The sequence below is a fragment of the Cheilinus undulatus genome, linkage group 18 (assembly GCF_018320785.1).
Source record: "Cheilinus undulatus linkage group 18, ASM1832078v1, whole genome shotgun sequence".
Lineage (NCBI taxonomy): Eukaryota > Metazoa > Chordata > Actinopteri > Labriformes > Labridae > Cheilinus > Cheilinus undulatus.
In genome coordinates, this window is record NC_054882.1 from 16,725,678 (window position 1) to 16,748,487 (window position 22,810).

A 22,810-nucleotide genomic window follows, 5' to 3' on the forward strand; every position below is an offset into this window, starting at 1 on the left:
CTTACTACTGTAATTGGCAGCTTATCTGTTTGTCCGTCTGTCTTGATTTGCATGCCACAGGGTTGTTACAATTGTCCTGATACCTCTCAGAATTATTCTTGTGTGTACTGGTTTGAAACTGGTGCCATTAAAATATCATAACTATGTACAGATTTTCTATAAAAAATCCTAAAATGTTGCGCTGAGTCATCATTCTGGGACTTCCCCTGTATATACATTTTACACAACGTCCATACTTTTTTGGAATTAGGGTTGTATATCTTTCAAAATTATTTTTTTCCTAACATTCTGCAGTTATGTCCTTTTTTTTCTTTCTTTCTTTTTTTTTTGTTACCAAGCTAAAATATTTGGGTCTTCAAAAAAAAAAAAAAAAAAAAAAAAAAAAAAAAAAAAAATAGGGGCCTAGGCCCTGTCAGCCCCCCCTGGCTATGTCTGTGGGGCAAAAGAGGTTCTAAATAATGCAAAAACATCTCTTATTGTCATCAGTTTGAAGGTGTCCAAAAGCCCCAGTATTTCCCCAAAAATGTCAGCCTAAAGCCAGTATACAGTTTTACAACTAGTGGTCAGTATTTCTTTGTAAACATGCAGTTAAATATTTGAACACTGGGCAAATTTAGCCTACCTGTTAATGAATTGTACCTTCTTCTGGCCAGCTTGTTTTTGAGATCTACACAATTTAGTACTCCTAACAGGAGAGACGCCTTGACTTGTCTAAAGTTCATAAATAATGCATTGTTTCCAATATATGTGAATGATGTAATGGTTAAGTCTGCTGCTGATTTGGCGTTCATCTCTGACTTGCCGCCCAGCTCCATGTGCTCAATCGCCGGCTGCCAAAAGATGAGAGAATAATCCTTTATTTGGGAAGAAACCAGAAGACAGACAAGTGAGTATGAAGAAAAATCATATTATACCAATGAAGCCTGTATGTGAGCAGATTTCCTCCTGATAACTGTACGTAGCTGCCCGAGAAGCAGGTGTAGTTGTGCGCTTTTGGGAACGAAAGGGAGGAGAGCATCCTTATCCGTTGTTCTCACTGCTGGTGCGGCGCGTGAGGGTAAAGTTGCTCTCGTCTCGTGGACACACTCCGGCTGCGTTTCTGGACCGGACTATCTCTGCGTGTGTGTGTTTATGTTTTGCGTGTGAGACGGGATGTGGCTGGGTGCGACAGCTCAGTGATTCGTCTCACAAGTAGCTCGGTCCGTCAGGCGAGCACCACGCGTCCAAACGAGGTGGAGAGAAAGAGGAGGGGGGGGACAGCTGAGGCAGACAATGCGGTTTTGCGATGCATTTACTCCTCAGTTAACCTCGCATCCAGGAAAACATGATGTGCCGAGAATGCCAGGGAAGAATATCGCGTAATTTGGCTATTTTCTCTGCTTGAATAGAACCACAGAGACGAATTCTCCTTGGTTTTGGCTTAAAACAAAAATAAAGATGAAATTTCCAATAGAAAACCCGCGGAAACAAGTTAACTGGGATCCTGAGCAAGGTTGGTATATTCTTCTTTATAATTTTCTTTTTACTTTAGACCGGTTTTGTCACTAAATGGCACTATCAATTCCGACAGCATCTCTTGATACCCGAGAAACAATAAATCACACCAGGCTAGACTCTATTATGCAATCTCTGTCCATTTATTAGCCTATTGATTATTTTGTTTATTTCTCGTTGTGTTTTCTCGTATTTGTTCAATTCTAACATCTAAAGAGGACCATTAAGAGAGGACAAAGCAGCTTGAGGGGTTTTCTTTATTCTCCATTCATCCTCCCTGTGCTCATCTGTGGGCAGCGCTGCACGAGCGTAGAACGTTAAGCTCGCGGAAATAACACAGGATACATGAAACCGGAAACGCTCTTTTAAGGAAAGCGTGCTGTTTCTCAATAATGTGAGAACAAACGGTCTCCCAAAACATGCATGAGGCTTTAAATACAAATTTAACTTGTAGATATGTTTGCCGGGATAAAATAGCCTGATAAAAGCTCCATTCCATGTAGTGGGAATATGGCGATAATATCATTAAAATATTTAAATAGTTTTCACAACAGATTGACTAGCCAGTTTTGGCTTTTAACTCTTAGAGGGTGTATACGCCATTTCCACTGTTTTAATGCTAACGACATACATTTGGAGGGCAGTTTTGTCAATAAATTTTTAAAAATTGATATCAGGACCTGTAATGGGTCAATATTAAGTTCTGCACACTTTTTGTGTATACTCGGGGTGTTCGTGACCAAAAATGCCCCATTAAAACCCATTAAAACCACATTTTTGATTCACTAGCGTCGCAAAAAAATCTAAAAAAACCAGCATGTTGGGATTTTAAGCCTGGGAAAATTGCGTAAAAACTGCAGTTTTTCTGTTCGTCACCAAATGTCAGCCATTTTCCTTATTTGGAATGAGGGGAAATAGCATGCAATTTTCCTAGTTTCCTATAGGGGCACTAATGCAAGGTTTATTACAATTTTAAAATTTATAAAAGCGTAAAAATTAAAGTTGTAGCTTATGATTCACATAATTAAGGCTGCGATAATGCCGTTCATATACATTCATCTTATTAATCCTATTTTTTCTTATCCCTTGTAGACAGAGACTAGGAGGATAGCATCCAGAAATTTTGCATGTTTTGCACTTAAACTGGCATTGAAATTATAAAATTGGAAAAAAAAAAAAACTGTCAGTATTTGATACTTATGATCAGGTCTAATTTAAAAAAAAATAAGTTTAAGAAAGTGGAATTTGAAAAATGTACAATATTACATTCTTTGCATGTAAAGTGTCAATTTTTGGTCCTGAACACCCTGAGTGTAACAATTTATTATAATCTTACAATTAAAAAAGCATAAAAGTTAAAAAAAAAAAAAAAAAACCTGCGAACAAGATACATATTCAAAATGTTGATAATAGCTTTCAAGGAAATCCAATTTGCATGTAATATAGAGAAAAAATGATATATTTTTAAAAATTTTATACATTACAAGAATCACAACTTCTGCACTCAAACTATCATTTAAAGGGTTAAAGTCCTAAAATGAATCAACATTTGATGTTTATCATCAGGTCTGATTTAAAAAAAAAAAAAAAAGGTACAAAATGGGTTTTAAAAAGATGTATGGTATTTTATTGCTATAAATGTATGGCGTCCAGTGTTGGCCACTTACACTTTACATGTAACAATTTATTCAAATCTTCAACTTAAAGAAATAATAATGAAGTTGTTGGTCATTAATAAAATGTTCAAGGCTGTGATAATCCACTTCAAGGAACTTAATTTGCATGTGGAATTTAAAACATATTTCAAATTGCACTTTTTAGATCACACAGACATCAGGGTTATGGACTTAAACTGGCATTGAAAATGTTCCCAAAAAAACATTAATTTTTGATACTCATGATCAGGTATGATTCTGACTGAAAAATGAATGCAAAAAGTTAAATAAAAAATCTGTAGTATTCTTATTATTATTGAATAATGGTGCCCAGTTTTGGCAACTTAACCCTGAGTGTAAAAATTCATTAAAATGTAAAAAAAAAAAATCATGAAGGTTCGATCTTGATTGAAAGAAATAATGCAAAGAAAATGAAATTTTAAAAAAGTATGTTATTTTTATTGCTATTTATAAATGTGTCCATTTTTGGCCCCTTACACCTGTGATTATTCACTTACAGGAAATCCATTTTGCATGCAGTATCCTAAAAATATTTCAGTATTTGTGCTTTTTACACAACATACAACAAGGTTTTTGCACTTAAACTGGCACTAAAAGGGTTAAATTCCTAAAATTAAATCATTTCATATCAATGATTAAGTCTGGTCCTGATTTAAAAAATAAAGCAAAACAAGTTGGAAAAAATTATTAAAGTATTATAATGGAATTGGTAAGGCTCATGAATTATCTTTTGCTCACTCCCAGCAAATGTTTTGTTTTATTCTACTGGACGTGCTGTAGTATTTTACTCATGGTGATTTGATGCTTAATTTTTTGAGGCTCAGCTGGTGATTTTCACGCCTACAACCTGTCTAGTTCCACAGAGACCAAACTGAGCCAACCTTAAAAAAATCCCTTATGCCTCTAATTACCAAAGATTGTTTTGCATTTGTCCAGCAGTTGGTGTATTACACTTTAGCCACGTAATACTCATCTCACATGCTTCATTGTTGAATGCATTAAACCTATTGTAACGGTGCTTCACTGAATAGAAATGTTTCGTACAAAGTTTTCATCAGTTTCCACGTCTTTTTTAAGGCTCGATGGAGGTACATGAGCTGGCATGCCCAGACAAGCTGGAGACAAGAGTGAAGGCAAAGGGAGAGAGAGCGAGAGAGAGAGGGTATGAGATAAAAGGCACTGCTCTCCACTCAGGCCTTATTTAATTTGCAAAAATCAATAAGAAGTACAGTCAGCGGTATGAGAAAAAGGATTTTAGATTTATGCCTCACTGCCCCAGAAATTGGAACCACAAACCGCATTATGATCATCACAATTTTGCTTTTACGTATTTAGTTCAAAACTTTGACTAAACGTTAAATATTCATGAATTATTCCACTTATTGGCTGTAAAATCAGTGGCACACAGACTTCTTAGCTGCATAGAGCGGATTTATTTAATTTCTCTTACTGTAATGATGAGGTAAGAAGCAATTAACGTCTTAGTCCGACTGGTTAAACAGACATGGCCTAATTTGCAATTCATTCACCAGGAGATGTTCTTTCCCATCCCTCAAAATGACATCACCACACGCTGATGTATAGTCATTGTCTTTTTTTCTGCTTCACTTCTCAGTCTTAATTTTCTAATTCATCTCCAGTTCTAAAAATAGCCCTGGCAGTCACCGCCCTCTAAGGCCTGCACTGTGAATTCAAAGTGACAGTTTTGCACCTTCCCAAGCTTGCGACACCACTTTACCGTTATTGATTCGCTCATGATGCGGGGATTAACTAACAAGATTCATAGCTTCTGGATCAGAGAGAGAAGCACTTCCTGGATGCCCTTGACTCATCGGAGTGGGGTGTGTGTTTGTGTGTGTTTTACTTATCATATACACTAAGTGATGCTATCCTATTACACAAAAGAGCACCTCCCTCAAACAAATCCATTTCACATCTCTACCTTCAAGAGCTGCATCACTGTAGACATCAGGCTCCACCCATGGCTTCGAGGCTCTCGGTGGGGGCGTCAGGGGTGAAGGCCGGAGCTCTGAATAGCTTATTCAATGCTTTATACACGTTGAAAGGGATCTAAATTTGGCTGCCTCTTTGGTGCTTGCCACTTTGTCGACCTGCAACGGCACGCATGCATTTAGCACAAAAACCCATCCCCAAGCCAATGACTGAAAGTGGCACTTATCCTCCTCTTATATTCTATTAGCAGAATGCTTCTCAGGAAGGGTAACTCAATTTTCACCTCAGTGCCGGCATGGTTTCCTTTATAGTGTGTGTGCTATGATGCTTTAGGCTTCTTACGTTTTTTTACATTCATTATGTTAATTTAATCGCCATGGTTTTTGCATTAGTGACACAGTTGTTTGCTGTGGAGTTTTAAGGATCCATTTTGCACCACTAATGGTTTGAATGCATGTCAGTATGTTGACACAGTCTGTGTGCAGCCCCAGCTTTGACTCAGCTGTTGGCTTCGTAACAGACATCTATGCTGATTACTTTGTGAAGAGCTCTTCATTATGAATGGGTAACAAGAGGAAATCGGTTTTTAATAGTTCATGCAACAGACTATAGATTTAAATGACTGTAATGAGCTTGTGTTTACATCATTCCGTGTGTTGTCCAAGCCTGTGATGTGAAAAATTCTTTGAAAGTACCTGCACTGTACAAAACATCTGATGTTAATACTTACTTTACTAAATTTAGATTTTATTTTTTTGCAAGAACATAAGCATAAAACAGACCTATAGGGGAACACAAAATTTCTATTTGCTTATATTGTATTTGATATGTAAGCTACACGGTTATGGACAAAAGTATTTGGCCACCTGCCCATTAACCAGCAAGGACTGTATTGACATTGTTTTCAAATACATGTACTTTAATATGGAGTTGGCCCTGTGTGAAAAAGTAATTGCCCTCTGAACTTAATAACTGGTTGTGCCACCCTTGGCAGCAATAACTGAAATCAAGCATTTGCGATAACTAGTGATGAGACTTTCTCATCGCTGTGGAGAAATTTTGGCCCACTCTTCTTCACAGAATTATTTTAACTCAGCCATATTTGAGGGTTTTCCAGCATGAACTAGCTGTTTCTACGGTCACACCAAACCATCTCAATTGGATTTAAGTCCAGACCCTGACTGGGCCGCTCCAAAGCCTTAGTTCTGTTTATTTTGAGCCACTCAGAGGTAGACTTGCTGGTATATTTTGGGTCGTTGTCCTGCTGCATAACCCAAGAGTGTTCAGGCTTGGCTGACCACTCCTGGGAAGATTCACCACTGTTACCGGTTTTCTCCAGGAAATGGCTTTGTAACCTTTTCCAGACTGATAGATTCAATCACTTTGTGGCATGATGCATTTCTTTTTGAGATCTTGTAGCCCGCTTCAGTTTGTCTGACAGCTTCTATTTAAGTGATTTCTTGATTCAGCAAATTTGACAGTAATCAGGCCAAGCTGTGGCTTGTGAAATTGAACTCAGCTTTCCAAAAACTGTGGTTAATCACAGTTGACTCATGATGTAACAAGGGGCGGCAATTACTTTTTCACATAGAGCCAGAAAGGTTTGTTCCCCCCCTTAAAAAATTAGATAATCATTCAAACTATTTTCTATTTACTTGGGTTGTCTTTGGGAAAAAAAAAAATTTATTTGATGATCTGAAACATTTAAGTGTGATAAATATGCAAAAACATCAGGAATCAGAAAAGGGGCATATACTTTTCTCATGGCACAGTAGCATTGTCCAAAATGTCTTGGTATGCTGAAGCATTAAAACTGGCCTTCACTGGAGATAAGGGGCCTAGCCCAAACCCTGAAAACCCAGAATGCAGTCAGACAGTTAATGTTCTCCTGGCATCCGCCAAACCCAGACCAACTGCCAAACAGAGAAACGTGGTTTGCTTTGCACCACTCCATCCAACACTAGGCACTTGACTTGATGATGTGAGGATTGCTGGGCAGTTAATCAAAATTTAGATTAAATTGCAATATGTCCGACTGAAATTTTCAAACTGTAGAAGGTGCAATATTTCTTTGTCATGAAATGTGTGTCAGAATACCAGTTTGATACCATTTTAGCAGCGGAGGTGTTATGTTCTCATATCATGCAAACAATCAAGTGTCCATATTTTAGAATATTTTGCAGAAAATCACAGTTTCCTTGTTTTTGTATTATGTTTGTATTAAAAACAAGAAAAATGAAATCATTCTCTTCAGTACAACAGTTCATATCCAATTTGCAATGAGTCAGAATAATTGCAATTAGACATTTTTTTCAAATTGTTAAGCCTTAATTTTATCTACCAAACATGCTTGTTATAATAAAGAATGACTCATTGCTTGCTTATTAAGGAAAACACAAGGTCAGGAACTTAAATAATCACATAATGATTCTCAATCGAAATATAAGGGGGGAAAAAATCACAATTAGATTATTTTCACAAAGTGTTCAGCCCTACTTCTCGGCCATGGAAACCCATCCATGAAGCTCCTGAATTTAGGTGTGGCCAAATACTTTTGTCCATATTGCGAGCTATGTTAAATGTCATAAGGTGGAAAAATGCATGCTTTTGCTTTCACTTTCCCTCTCTTGCTATTCCACCATTTGTTGACATGCAGCAATAAGGGTGAATAACAGGGTCTGTAAGCACTTCAGCAGTACTTAAATTCTTAGTGCTGTTATTTCTTGCTACAGGAAAATGCTTTTAAACAGAATCTCGGCAGCATTTTTTAATCTGATCCCTCAGTGAGTCTCCACATTTTTCTATCTCATCTGTTTCAGATTCAAGGTCTTCAGCCAATTAGTCAAACAGTCTGTTTGTCTATATTTCTCTTATATCATCACATCCACCTTCAAAAGAAACTCAGCTGCTTTTCCTGTCATTTTATCCTCCAAAGTCAAATAAATCATGTGTGGTCTTCCTTTTCTTTCCTAGTGGCGGTCCAGACCAACCTGGTGCCCCCCAAGAAGGCCCAGCCTGGCATGGTGAAATCCAGCCTGGTTCAGGCCAGCGTGGCCACCATGCAGAACCCGATGGGTGTCGACCCAAAGGCCAACGGTCACTGTCCGCTCCCGCGCCTCTCTATCTCCTCCCGATCTGCCAGCGTGGTGGCCAGTATGGACGCCAGCTGTGATGGCGCAGCAGCAGCTCTCCACTCAGTGATGAAGTGGAAGACGGTGCTGGCTGTGTTCATTGTGGTCGTACTCTACCTGGTTTGTGGAGGTCTGGTGTTCAGGGCGCTGGAGCAGCCGTTTGAGAGCAACCAGAAGACGAGCATCACCCTGGAGAAGGCCTCGTTCCTGGAGAGACATCCCTGTGTCACGCCTGGTGAGCTGGAGGCTCTCATCAAGGTGAGTGAGGAAACATTTGGGCGTTTTAGATAAAGTTAGACATACTCTTCCAATTAAAGAGAAAGTAAACAGATTTGTTGTTGTGTTTTCTCCTCCAAAACTTTCCCCAAAATCGTTTATTGCATTTGTCAGATCTATTTATCTCTTCCAGATTAGCCAGTAAGCAGATAGAGAGATAAGAAACTAAGCGAAAATGATCTGTTAAATAATACAGTGTTGTCCAATTTGATTAGTAGATAGAGGGATGAAAGTCAGAGGGCTGACCTTTATGGCTGCAGTTTTATAGATGGTGATTGCTATCGGGGGTAATTAGGGGTTCTCCGGGTAATTAATTCTGGTTTCATTAGGAAGTCACATGGTCTTAAAAATCTTGGCACTACAACCTTGTATGCTGCTTGTCCTTCAGAAAGTGGAGCCTTCTAATTAAAGCGCCCCTCACCCAAAGAAAAAATTGCATAACCCAACATAATGACACTCGCACCTTCTACACCCTGTTACATAACAGCGTGACATTTTCCATCAAACAAATAATGATTTTTAAAGCTCCTGTGAGGAACTCTCAGTATGTTTAGAGCTTTTTGGACTCCAGAAGACAATATTGTATGTTTTTTCTTGGCCAATTTGGTCCAATCTTAAAATAGATAATAATAATAAATGATAGTGATAATAATAACAACATCCTACTTGCTTCTAAAAGTTAAATGTGAAGCCCCCTCTTGCAGACCATGACTGTGATATGCTGCCTCTGTAAGGATGGAAATACACGCTAAAAACTTTAAAAATAAAATCAGACTAAACTTATGATAAGGAAAAAGGGAAAAAGGCTTGTCCTCCATGAAAACACAGCTAACATAGCTAAGGCTAACAGTGTCTCAAATCACATGCTTCTGTTAGTATACTGACATGTAGTACAGAGCACTTGATTACAGTGGGTTAGTATCGTCTTAAATCATGCACTACCACTTTACACTAACAGGAACTGCCTGTTTTCCTCTTTCGCCTCTTTATAAACAAGTTAAACAGACAGACGATTATGATCAAAGTGTAAAAACTATTGTTACTCACTGTTACATCAGTGTAACTTGTATTTCATGTTAACATTATTCACTGAAAGAAAACTGACTTATTTTGCCTTGAATGTCTTTTTCTCGGTTGAACTCACTGCTGTTGCCAATACTTTAGCGCGCTAGCAGAGGCTAACATTAGTTTGCGCTCTCTTTCACCTTTGGCTGTTTAAAATAAGCATTTTTTTGCAGCCTCAATTCATCTAAAACATAGAATGCATTCATATAGAAACTATTTGTTTTACTTTCTTGCCTATAAAAAGGCATTAGTATTATTTTTGTCTGTTTTATGTCCAATTAAAAACTCTTTACTGAAGTTCTAGCTTCAAACCATTTTGGTAAGGCTTGCAAAATGATTTACATATGTGACAAACTACAGCCAGGAAGAAGCTATAATCAGTATTTAGGAATAAAAATAAATCAAAGCACAAAATTAAGTAGGCTATATAAACCACATGTGAAAAGTGGATGGGATTGTGTGGGATCAAGTAGAAATTCATTGTCTGATGCTGCAACATGTTGAGGCTTTTTTTTTGTTTTGTTTTTTGCAAGTCACAGTCCATTTATCTGCTGCTACTGGATGTTTTGTTTTTACTCTCACTGCTCTTGATGAGTCATTTTTGTTGCCAACTAACAGATGTTTTCAGAAATAAAAACTCTGCACACCTGCTTAGCAATAAACAACAGATGGACACAGCTGGCAACCAGCAGGGGAATAATTGGGATTATCTGGATCACTTGGACCAGATTAAAGCCAGACACTTCTTTCTGGAGTTCCTATAGACTAAAAATACAACCCCAATTCCAAAAATGTTGGGGCACTGTGTAAAACACGAATAACAGAATGCAATGATTGTCAAATCTTCAAATCCATATTGTTTTTATAGTTGAAAATTAACAACACATCAGATGTTAAAACTTAGACATTTTACCATTTCAGTGCAAATATTACCTCATATTGAATTTTCTGAATTTGCAACACATCTCAAAAAGTAGGGACAGGGCCATGTTTACCATTGTGTAGCATCCCCTTTTCTTTTACCAACAATCTGGGAAGTTGGGGGAACATTTCCTGGAGTTTTTGGAATGTTAAATGAGAGGACTGTTGTCATATTCTTGTTGAATTAAGGATTCTAGATGCTTCTTTAGTGGATTATTTCTTTTATGATGCTCCAAATGTTTTCTATTGGTGAGAGGTCTGGACTGCAGGCAGCCCAGTTCAGGACCCAGACTCTTCTACTGTGAAGCATGCTGTTGTGATGGGTGCGGTATGTGGTATAGCGTTAACTTCTGGAAAGAGCTGTTGTCTAGATTGGAGCATATGTTGCTCTAAAACCTCTGCCATTCCAGCTGTCCACGCCATAGGCACTAATGCAACCCCATACCACCCTGGATGGTCCCTCTCCTCTTTAAGCCTAATTTATGCTTCTGCGTCACATCGATGGCGTAGCTACGCGTAGCCCTCTGCTTCGACGCAGGCCCCTATGCTGTAGCCTGACGCGCACCTCCAAAAAATCCATCTACGCGTCACGGCAACGTGGACTGCAAGGGCTGTGATTGGTCCACTCAAAACGTCATTTCCCTCAGTGGGCGAACCAGTGTGGTAAATTCACCCGTTCTCAGCCTCAACTCATTTAGTGGTCTTACAGACCACCTCCGCAAACGTCTTCCCTGTTGCCTGCTCTTCAACATTTGCAACAAAAGAATTTCTTCATTGATATCGATGAGATCCAACTCCAAACACACCTGCTCCACCTCGGTCGCCATTGTTTACTGTGCCCGGCAGATAAACAAGGGTTTGGATGTGACCCTTCTGAAACCACACACACACACACAGCCACACCCCTCTAGCGGCATGGTGGTGAATTGCAGAGTGACGCATTCCCTCGATGCAGAACTTCAAATGGTCAACGACAGCTATGCCGTCAACAACGGCTACGCCATCGACAACGCAGAAGCATAAATTAGGCTAGTCTGCAGGACACAGCACCATTTAAAATTTGGATTCATGTGACCACAGAACAGTTTTACATTTTGTCCCAGTCCATTTTAAATGGGCCCAGAGAAGACAGCAGCATTTCTAGATCATGTTCATGTATCGCTTCTTCTTTGTATGATACAGCTTTAACTGTGGTTTCCAAAAGGAATCTCAAGTTTTGATTCATCTGATCACAGAACAGTTATTCATTTTGACTCAGTCCATTCTAAATGAGCTATGGTCCAGAGAAGACAGCTTAGCAAACAGCTAAAGAGGAGCTTCTCACGTGTTTCTCACGTGTCTGAAGTGTGAAGCGTTCACAGATAAAGGAAAAGTGGTCACAGATGGATATTGTTATGATGATGACACCATGTTTCTGTTACTGATGAAGAAAATGGGATTCAGTTAAAGCTATTTATGGCATCAGAGCAGCTTGGTTGGTGATGCTGTAGAGGCATTTGATAATGATTTTTTTTAGGCTGTTGTTAACAGCTACAGCTCACTTCTGCTATTCCAGCTTTAAACCCTAAATTGGCATCATTGTTAAGGTGGGCTTAACATCCACATGTGAATCAAAGTGACTCGGTTTATGCATTTACTAGAGGACAACCAGTTAATATTTTACATAGGCAATTACTGGCACTTTTAATGGCATGTCATTAAGCTCCTCCTGTTTTCATATGACAATAAATCAGTTCTGCAGTGATTGCAGCACCATCAGGAGATACACCTGCTTCTCCCGCCCCGTGGCTGCCGATATTGATGGGTAAATGTCACGAGCAGACTTAGAGGCAGGTGCATCTTGAGCAGGAAGCCCCGTAATACCTTCAGGGTAACCACTGAGATACCCATAATTCACTGACACTGACATCTGTTGGCAAACACGTTGTAGAGAGCACACTGGCACATGCAGGTTCATGTTACATAATCATACATAGCAGTAAAACAAAGGGTAAATCTCTGTCTTTGCTCATCCTCATTTAAGATAAGGTCAGACTTTGCCAGCTGTATGTATTCCCAGTTTGTTAGAGAGCATAATTCTTTCTAGTGTCAGTACATTTTTAAGCAAATTACTGTATGCCACACATGTTAATGGCAAACAGGACATGCTTTTTTATTATACAAGCACTAGAGGCTGTTATGATAAAAAAGATTTCATTACTAGGTTTTATCTGAATCCTACTTAAAGCTTCTATAATAAATGCATTTGTAAGAGATGAAATTCTAGAGAGATGCTTCACAACACCCACACATTTTAAAAAAAGAAAGTAGCTCTTGGCCAGTAGGGCAGTGGGATTTATACACTGGAGTAGCATTCATTGAATTTTCCTACTGCCTTCCACTGATCAAATTTGAAAAGAGGCTTGTAATCCAAGGCACGGATATAGAAATGTTGAAAAATTTCACTGTTTTTGCAAAATGGAATTCCCATTTCACACTAGATGTTAAAAAAGATGGAACAGTTGCAACAAAGGCTGAAAAATGGTGATTTTTAAATAAAACACCTGGTGGAACATTTTATAAGGTTAACAAAGACCTTACTTATTTCAGTAAGACAATACCAAACCACATCCTGCATGTATTACAAGAGCATGGCACCATAGTAAAAGAGTCTGTGTGCTAAACAGGCCTCCCTGCAGTCCTTGTCACCCACTAAAATAATTGGTGCTTTATATAAATTCTAAGATTTGACAAAGGAGACAGAGGACTGCTGAATAGCTGAAATCCTCAGTTACCAAAATGCCTGTAGTGTTGTTTAAAAAATGGGTTGATGAAACGGAGAGGTAAATTGAATATATTTTGTATTTTGTGTCTTTGTAATATCGTTAATTAATCACACGGATTCAATCATACATTGCACATCGCAATTAGTTAGGACATCTTTTAAAAGAGGGACCAGAGGGTGTACTCCACTTATCGGTGTATCACAATGCTCAACCTCCTGGGAAAGTTTACTCTAAGGTGCTGGAAAGGAGACTCTGGTTAAACCTCAGATACAGGAGGAACAGTGTGGATTCTGTCCTGGTCGTGGGACAGTGGACCAGCTCTTTACTCAAGCAGGGCTTTTTGAGACTAGCATTGGAATTTGGTCATCCAGTCTACATGTGTTTTATGGACTTTGAGAAAGTTTATGATTGTGTCCTTCAGGGGGTCATGTGGGGGGGACTGCAAAAATATGGGATCCTAGGCCGCCATCAGGTCCCAGTATAACCAGAGTGAGACATGTTGGTTGGACACATTCCCAGTTTGTGTCGACCTCCACCAGGGCTGCCCCTTGTCACCAGTTATTTTTGTGATGTTCATAGACAGGATCTTGGGGTACAGACAGGGGGAGGAGGGATTCCAGTCTGGGACTTCAGAATTCCATCTCTGCTTTTTGCAGATTGTGTGGTTGTATTGGCTTCTTCAGACGTGGACTTCCTGCAGGCAAAGGGACTGTTTACCAAAGACTGCAAAGTGGTCGGGATGAGAGTCAGAACCCACAAGTCTGAGGCCATGGTTCTCTGCCAGAAAATGGTGGATTGCCTCGTCTGAATGCAAAGTGAGTCTCTGCCTCAGGTGAAGGAGTTCAAGTATCTTAGGTGTTTTTTATAAATGAAGGTAGAATGGACCATGAGATTGACAGGTGGGTTGGTACAGAAGGTGGTGTGCCAGTCCGTTTTGGTGAAAAAGAAACTTTGCTGGAAGGCAAAGCTGTTGATTTTCTGGTCCAATCCTACCCAACCCTCACCTATGGTCATGAACACTAGGTAATGACTGAAAGAATGAGATTGCAGATACAAGCATCTAAAATGTTTTTTTCTTTTTTTTTTTTGGGAGCATAGGCTCTGCCTTAGAGATAGGGTAAGGAGCTTGGACATCACACAGGTGAGGTGGTTTGGGCATCTGATAAGGATGCCTCCTGAGTGCCTCCCTTCAGAGGTTTTCCTCCCAGCTGGGAGGAGACCCCAGGGAAGACTCAAAATTCACTGGAGGGGTTATATATCCTGTCTGGTCTGGGAACGCCTCAGGATCCCCCAGAAAGAGTTTGAAAGTGTCGCTGGGGAGAAGGCTGTATGGGTTGACTAACTTAGCCTGCTGCCAGCGCAGCCCAGCCCTGGATAAATAGAGAAGATGGATGGATGGATGGATGGATGGATGGATGGATGCATCATTGTAGCTCACTGTCAAACGTCCAGCCAGAATACAAGTGTCAGGAATGAAAAATGTTCTGGTAGTGTGACATAATCAATGACATGTCTAAGATGCCCACAACCTTGATTCGACAAAACTACCATGTATGGATGGATGGATGAGACGCATCTGAAGACTCCTGACAAGCGGCTAGACCATGCTGGCTTACAATTAGACCCACTGCATACATGTGACTTCAGCGAAGTCACTCACTACACTCATTTAGGTTTGCCCATTCACGTTTCTGTTGCAAATGAGACGTCAGCCATGGCCTATATCATTGTCCCCCACCATCAAACCCCAGACCAGTACTAGTCTGTGAGTCATTTGGTTTCTCTTCTGTTTTGTCATCTGTCAGTCCCTTTTGGCCTCTTGACACATGTCAAGACACTTGTCTTGGTCACAATACCCAAAAATGATGCCTACAAGCAGAGCTGAAAAGAGTTAAAAACAAACATTGTCCGAAAGCTTCATTGCAAAGGGGAAAAGGCTCAATGCGAAGACGGAAGTAGAACCTATGGGTGCCGGTTTGCCTTGGTATAGAGCAGGCATAAAGCTGAAGCTATCCCTTAACGGGTTGGTCGATCCCAAGTTTCAGCACATGTTTGTTGCATGTCTTCCCCCACCTTCTCTCCCCATGTTTCCTGACTCTCTTAGGCTATTCTATCAATTAAATGCAACACCCCCCCCCCCCCCCCAAAAAATCTTAAATCTTAAAAAACAAAGAAGTGGAGCCTATGACCGCCAAATGCGGTCTTTTGCATTTCTACATTGCTTTACTTTTTAACCACAGAGGTTGCTGCTTGGTTTCCATTGCAAAAACAGCCTTTTGTAAATAGTTTCCACTGTCTGCACACAGGGGTCACAAAAACTGACACACTGAAAGTTCATCCCAGGAACTTAAAGTCTTCATAACATTGTGAAGTGGCGTGTACTTTACCTAATCACTGACCCCTCTTAAACACCAGAGGTGGATTAAAGATGACCTAGAGCATGCTCTTCTTGCTACCATCCACATTTTACCAATATGGCTCCTGAAGCCTTCATCCTCAAACCTGTGTAAGCTGAACCAGATAACAAGCCAGAAAATCATTCATCACATCACACCTCAGTTCATTTAACATCTTTCTACAGTGTCAGCTGCTCTTTATCACACTGCTCCCTCCTATATCACACCCCGAATTATAAGCTGAGATTCCAGGTCGCTACATCAAGCTGACACGTACAACAGGAAACAGGATTGGAAAATGATTTGAGGTGTGACAGTGCAGTTGGCTGCACCGAAAGTTTGATTTGTGAGGTATTGAAAAAGGCAAGACTGAAATCATTCAGACAGGCAGTTGCAGGAGATGTTTACACAGAAAACAGAGCAACTTCCTGTAGCTGTAGATCGAAACAAAATGGCTATGGAACGCCACGGTGTGCTCCTATTATTCTCTTCAGCTTGCAATAAACCCAAAGAGCCCACCGCATGGCATTTGGCGTGTTCCACTTTCCACTCGAATGGCTCCATTTGATGTAAGCTTCTTCAACACGCTGGAGCTCCAGTGGATATTGGACTTACTTGTCTCTTTCCATCCTCTCCACGCCCACCTCCATCCTTTTATTTGTTCTCAGAGAAGCAATCCTTTCTTCTTCTCCCTCGCAGTGCTCAACCTTTGAGCCACAGAAGCGCTATCATGGGTTTGTAAAAAAATCAATGACAGTTTTTCCTAAGGAGAAGAGTGGAAATAAAAACCTTCAGCGTGGTGTGCCTGGGGGTCCGGAGGGAATCAATTATTCATGGCACAGGGCAACAGTCACAAACCTCCTGCTGTAGCACTTGTAGCAGCAAATAAGTCACAGACAGGGCTGTCTCAGGACGGATTGTGTCACCTGGAGCTAAGGGCTTTAAAGTCATTGTTATCAACTAATGAAACTGATTTCAATATTCCGTTTGATGGAGCAATGTGATAAAAGATGATCTGCTTTTCTCTCTCTAGTACGTAACATGCGGTGTCACTTTTGTGTGCACAAGTAGGTTATAAAATTACCAGCCTCAAAACATAAAACCCCCAGACTAACTCTGTTTAAATCCAGTATCAGTATAAATATTAAACAAAATATATTTTTTTCATGGGTACAAAATCTAGTGATTGTGGTGTGATGGTGTGCATCAAACAAACGTTATTTTTCTTCATGTTCTTTACATCTATTTTGGCTCTAACATCTGCTAAAACCATACACATGTAAACCAAGAAGCACTCTTGTCCTCTACTGGGGAACAGCTTAAAAATCTAAGGACTCTGTATTAGAACTTATGCAAGACAAAAAAAATATCTTTTAATATGCAGGAACCTTGAGCAGAGTCAGACTCGTCTGTTGAGGCTGTGTTGGGGTTGTAAATGGATTGAGGAAAATGTAGAAAAAGGTGATGGAGATAGAGACATGGGAGATGTGGAAAGAAAATGTGAGGAGATGTAAAAAAGAGAGAAGAGGGAGATGCAGAAAGGTAGAAGGAGAGAAAGAGAGATACAGAAAAAATAAAGGAGAGAGATGTAGAAATAAGGGAAGAAAGAAATGCAGGAAGAGAAAAGATGGAGATGTAGAAAGAAAGAAGAGAGATGGAAACAGAGAAGAAGGGAATTTAGATTTTAAAAAAAAGTACTTGCAAAAAGGCAGAGAGAAGAGGAAGATGCAGAAAAAGCAGAAAGACAGACGAGGGAGATGCAGAAAGGCTGAAGAGGAAGATGCTGAATAACAGAAAAGGAAGATGCGAAAGACAGGAAAAGGGGATGCAGAAAGACTGAAGAGGGAGACGTAGAATGACTGAAGAGGAAGACACAGAAAGACTGAAGAGGGAGACACAGAAAGACAGGAGAGAAAAGGGGAAACAAAAAGAGAGATGAGGGGAATTCAGATAAAGAGAAGAGGATGATGCAGAAAGGTAAAGTGAAGTGGGAGATACAGAAAGAGAAAAGATGGAGATGCAGAAGGATGCAGAAAGACAGTAGAGAAGAGGGAGATGCAGAAAGATAGAGGAGGGAGATGGAGAAAAAGAGAAGAGAATTAAAAAAGAAAGATGAGCTAAGCAGAAAGAATAAGGAGATGCAGAGAGGCAGAGGAGGAGAGAGTAATGCATAAAAAGAGAAGAAGGGAATTCAGAAAAAGATAAATCAGAAAGGTAGAGTGAAGCGGGAGATACAGAAAGAGAAAAGAGGGAGATGCAGGAGGATGCAGAAAGACAGTAGAGAAGAGAAGAGAAGAGAAAAGAAGCGAAGAGGGGGATGCAGAAAGGCAGAAGAGAAGAGAAGAGGTAGATGCAGAAAGACAGAAGAAAGGGGGGGGTGCAGAAAGAAGTGAAGAAGAAGATGAATTGAAGGGAGACGATGGGGATGCAGAAAGAGAAAAGAAGAGAGTGCAGAAAAAATGAAGATGGCGATGCAGGAAGAGAGATGTGCACACATCTGGAATTATGCCAGTCTTTCTTTTAGATGTCTAGTAGGGGAAACTGGTTTATCTCATCAGTAACATTTTTCTTAATGAGTTTAAAGTCTCCATCACTAGTTTACAGTCTTCTTCAACATAGCAGGATATCATTTGGTAAACTATGGCCCCATTTGGAACTAAATCCATGATAACACTGGGTTGCACAAAATGACTTTTTTTGATTAGTAGTGTTGGTTATGTAGTAAAGGGTTACATCAAGGTGGTTTATATTAGCTTTTTTCATAGTATACAATCTAAAGCTAAATCAGAGATTTACATACTTGCACAAAAGTTTTAGTTAGGGAGACAAGTGAATTGGCTCAATTAGTCTTCAAGCATAGCTAAGCAGCTAACTGTAGAGCTGCTATAGAGAACTATAGAGCTGTACTAACCACAGAAAAATCAAGAGTAGCATCCATCTGCCAACCTATCTCTCGTGCTGTAAGTGAATAAATATTTGGTAAAATGACAGACATTTCTTCTAAATAAGATGAATTTATTACACTGATTACTTTTGTTGGTAGACCTTTTTAAATCGTTTAAATTTGCACAGATTTAGAAACATGCCAAATGTCAAGCTCTCACTAAGGAGGAACACTTTATTTCCTGCTGTCTTCAAAAAGGCCCTCAGGGACCTGCTTCTCCATCAAAAAGTCAGTCTGGGTTTTTTTTAACCAGTTACTTTATCAGTCTGTTCGTGCCATGCTGCTCAGACAAAGATCCTCTGTGGCGACACGGCAGTGGTGACTCACTGTCATCAAACTGTTTCTGTGGAGGAGTTGACAGAAAAATGACAACCACAGAAAGCGTCCACTCACATATATGAACCTCCTGTGTGTGTATGAGACTAGAGAAGCTTGTGTTTTAGAGATAAAGTACTTAACAAATGTCTGATGTGTTGATGTTTGAGAATGTGTGTCCGTGAACGTCTACTGACCCCCTCGTGTGTGCTTTAGCGTCTGTGCCGTCCACCTACCCACCGCGCCCCCGCAGAGAAAGCAGGCTTAATTGGCTGTTTCCTGTGCCGCTGGGATGACTCACGCTGTGGCACGATGTGAAGCTGTGCCGCTATTGACACCAGTCAAGCCTGCCTTATTGATGAGTCACAAATAAACTTTTATAAACACTGAGCTACCTGCAGTTTAACTACGTCAGGGCTCTCAACCAACAGCGTCATCATCATTCAAACATCAAACCACCATTTTCAGGTCTTTTTATTTTAAGTACATGGATTTATAGCTGTTTTTGGAAATAACGCTGCCATACCAGAGGACTTCATTCACTAGAGGGAAATATTCTCCTCAGGTGTTGATCCAAGTACTTGTCCAATAAATACTGATGACTATGTACATGTATTGCAGAGGTTTGTGTTGAAATATCCCAAGAAGGACGCCATTACAGCACAGTTGGTAAAGCAGGCGCCAATGCACAGAGGCTATAGTCCTCAGTGTAATGGTAGCAGGTTCAAATCCTGACTCTGGACCTGTTTGGGGAACCCCTTTTGCCCTTATCCCACATTTTTTTAATGTGATATATTTAGAACATATACAGGCGCATCTAAATAAATTAGAATATTGTGGAAAAATTAACTTATTTCAGTAGTTCAAGTCTTTATTCATTTCAATTTGGATGATTAAAGTGAATGAAGACCTGAAATTTAGTATCACACACACAAAAAAAGAATATTACATAAGACCAATAAAAAGGTATTTCAATGCAGAAATGTTGGCCCTCTGAAAAGTAGATTCATTTCTATGCACTTAATACTTGGTTGGTGCTCTGCATCAATCCAATGGTGGCATTGAGGCAATCAGCCTGTGGCACTGCTGGGGTGTTATGAAGCCCAAGTAGCTTTGAGAGCAGCCTTCATCTCATCTGCATTGTTGAGTCTGGTGTCTCTCATCTTCCTCTTGACAGTACTTCAAAGATTGTCTATGGGGTTCATGTCTGGCAAGTTTGTCGGCCAATCAAGCACAGGAATAGGATGGTCATTTAACCAGCGTTTGGTACTTTTGGCTGTGTGGACAGGTGCCAAGTCCTGCAGGAAAAGGAAATCAGCATCTCCATAAAGCTTCTCAGCAGATAGAAGCATGAAGGGCTCTAAAATCTCCTTGTAGACGGCTGACAGCGTTGACTCTGGACTTGATACTTGATACTTGACTTGATAAAGCACAGTGGACCAAAAGCAGCAGATGACAATTTGTCAAGTCAGCAGTCTTCCCCATGATTGTGGTTGTGTGTACTGAGCCATAGTGAGAGAATGAAGGCTCAGGAAACCTTTGCAAAACTGACTTTTCCACAATATTCAAATATTTTGAGATAGTGGACTTTAGATTTTTGTGAGCTCTAAGCCAAAAAAAAAATCATCAAGAATAATTTGCATGAGATGCATCAAGAATTAATGGAATTTTCTGAAATAAATCACAGGGAAAATGAGCTTTTACATGATATCCTATTAGTTTAGATGCACCTGTATATATATATATATAGTATATACATACATTCTACAAATCTACACACCACTCATGCAGCAGGAAAAGCCAATTGGAGCTAAGCCTCTGGATGGTTTTAAACCCCTGATCTTTATGTTGAGATGACTCCACCATTGATGCACAGCTGTGTTTACACATTAAGTTACCTGGTATTACTACAGTGTTTATTCTTAGGGCTTTGAATGCATGAAGCGTTTTCCCCTTCCTCAGTAGATGAACTCCCATGTAGGGTCCCGACCCCATCACTTAAGTTTAAAATGCCCTTAAAGTACAAACAAAGCCAAACACATGCCATGCTTATGAACAGTTCTGAACATTGTTGATCAGCCTCATCTTTGATGGACCTGTGTTTTTCCTTTGGCGGTCATCTGTCCACTTTTGATGCTCCAGGCTAGTCAGAGCAGAGCATTAGATGGAGGTGATGGCAGCAGAGATGCAGCAGAGGAGACTGCTTGGCACCATCTCACAGTGAGGGGTGGTTGAAGGAGACAGTGAAGCTCTACGCTGGCTGAATCCCTGCTGTCACCTGCTTTGGGCAGAAAGACTTGCTCTGAGGACGAAATACTGCTGGGAGTTTGCTTTGCTAGCTAATGAAACCGTAGCTCGCAGAAAGAAAACACATTAGACTGTTGGGAGTTTGTGCTGATTCTTCTCTGCTCTCAAGATAAAACCAGCTTGTTGTCCTAATTAACTTGCTACGACATGTATCTAAGTCACCATCCTCGTGCCTCAAAAGTGCATGTGCCGAAAGAGGATTTTTCCAAATCTATAATGCAGCGTGAACTTGGCTGCGAAAAAAGCGGGACAAAAATAGAACTTCTCATAAAGTATTCAGATTCAATGTGAGGCTATTTATAGCCCTCCCTTGACTCCAGCATTAGCTAGTTTGGGGTTTTTCCTGTAATAAATGCTTGGTTTTTAGGCCCTGGAGTAACCTTGTATGTAAAAACCTATGAAATAAGATTACGGTAATAAGCTAATTTTAGACCCAAAGTTCAGTCTCATTAGGGGGGTAGCACTAATGGAGCTGAGGTAATCACATGCAGAATTATGAGTAGGCATGTGTAGCGAGGCAAAAGTGGTCCTCCACTCTGTCTGCCTTCAAATGTATGTCACGAGAGTTGATTCATATTTTATAATATGGGCTTGCCTCTTGCTAACAGCTTGCATGAATAGGTTGGGGGTTGCTCTGAATGAAAAAAGCTGTTGGAGTTATATCTTGCCAGGAATTTTGGTGAACGAACTGGGGCTATTTTTGACCAAGAGGCAGCCCTCATGTTGACTCTAACGCCCGTGGAACCAATGTTTACTTGAGCCCAGAGGCAAAACTAAAGCTTTTCCAAATAAAATGCCAATAAACAGAGAGCTTAGAGGGAACACATGCAGATTAACTTCTAATGGCGACATAATGAGGCACAGAAGGAGATCAATGAGAATAATGATGCCGTAAACACAGAGCATTGTGACTTCTTAATGTTTCTCCAGACTCTGGAAAAGCTGTGAGATGACAGAAAAAGGCTGACACTGAAGAAAAGAGAAGAAAAAAGAGGTTTATCGTCTGGAAATTCAGTGTCAGTGTAGAAAACTACATCCAGTCCAATCCAATCCACTCTGCAGCGCCTATAAAAAGTATTCACCAATATAATTAGGTTTTTTTGACAAAAAATGTTATCTTTTTATTAATTCAACAGAGGTCCTGCCTTTGACATCACCTGAGTGCAGTGATTGTAGTATAGAGACACCTGTGTCTGAAAGGTCCAGTTTTCAGTATAAATCAGTATTCCTGACTACCATTACACCATGAAGACAAAAGAACACGCCACGCAACTCAGAGAGAAGATTATACAAAAGTATAAGTCAGGGGATGGATACAAAAAATCTCCAAGGCTTTGAACATCCCTAAATCAAAGTTAAATCAGTCATCAAGAAATGGAAGGATTATAGCACATGTGTAAATCTGCCTAGATCAAGCCATCCTCACAATGTGAGTGACCGTGCAAGAAGGAGACTAGTGAGAGAGACCACCAACACACCTATGAGTACTCTGAAGTAGTTACAAGCTTCAGCAGCTGAGATGGGAGAGACCCTGCATACAACAACTGTATCCCAGGTTCTTCACCGG

General features: G+C 40.1%; 1 protein-coding gene across 1 annotated transcript in view; it reads left to right on the top strand.

Annotated features, from left to right (window-relative positions):
• Window positions 1-1,437: 1,437 nt before the first annotated feature.
• kcnk10b (potassium channel, subfamily K, member 10b) overlaps window positions 1,438-22,810 on the top strand; it is a 29,486-nt gene continuing 8,113 nt past the window's right edge. The window contains exons 1-2 of the mRNA XM_041813194.1: window positions 1,438-1,492; window positions 8,097-8,512. Of these exons, the coding sequence (XP_041669128.1) occupies window positions 1,438-1,492; window positions 8,097-8,512 (471 nt within the window). The remainder of the gene's footprint in view (window positions 1,493-8,096; window positions 8,513-22,810) is intronic.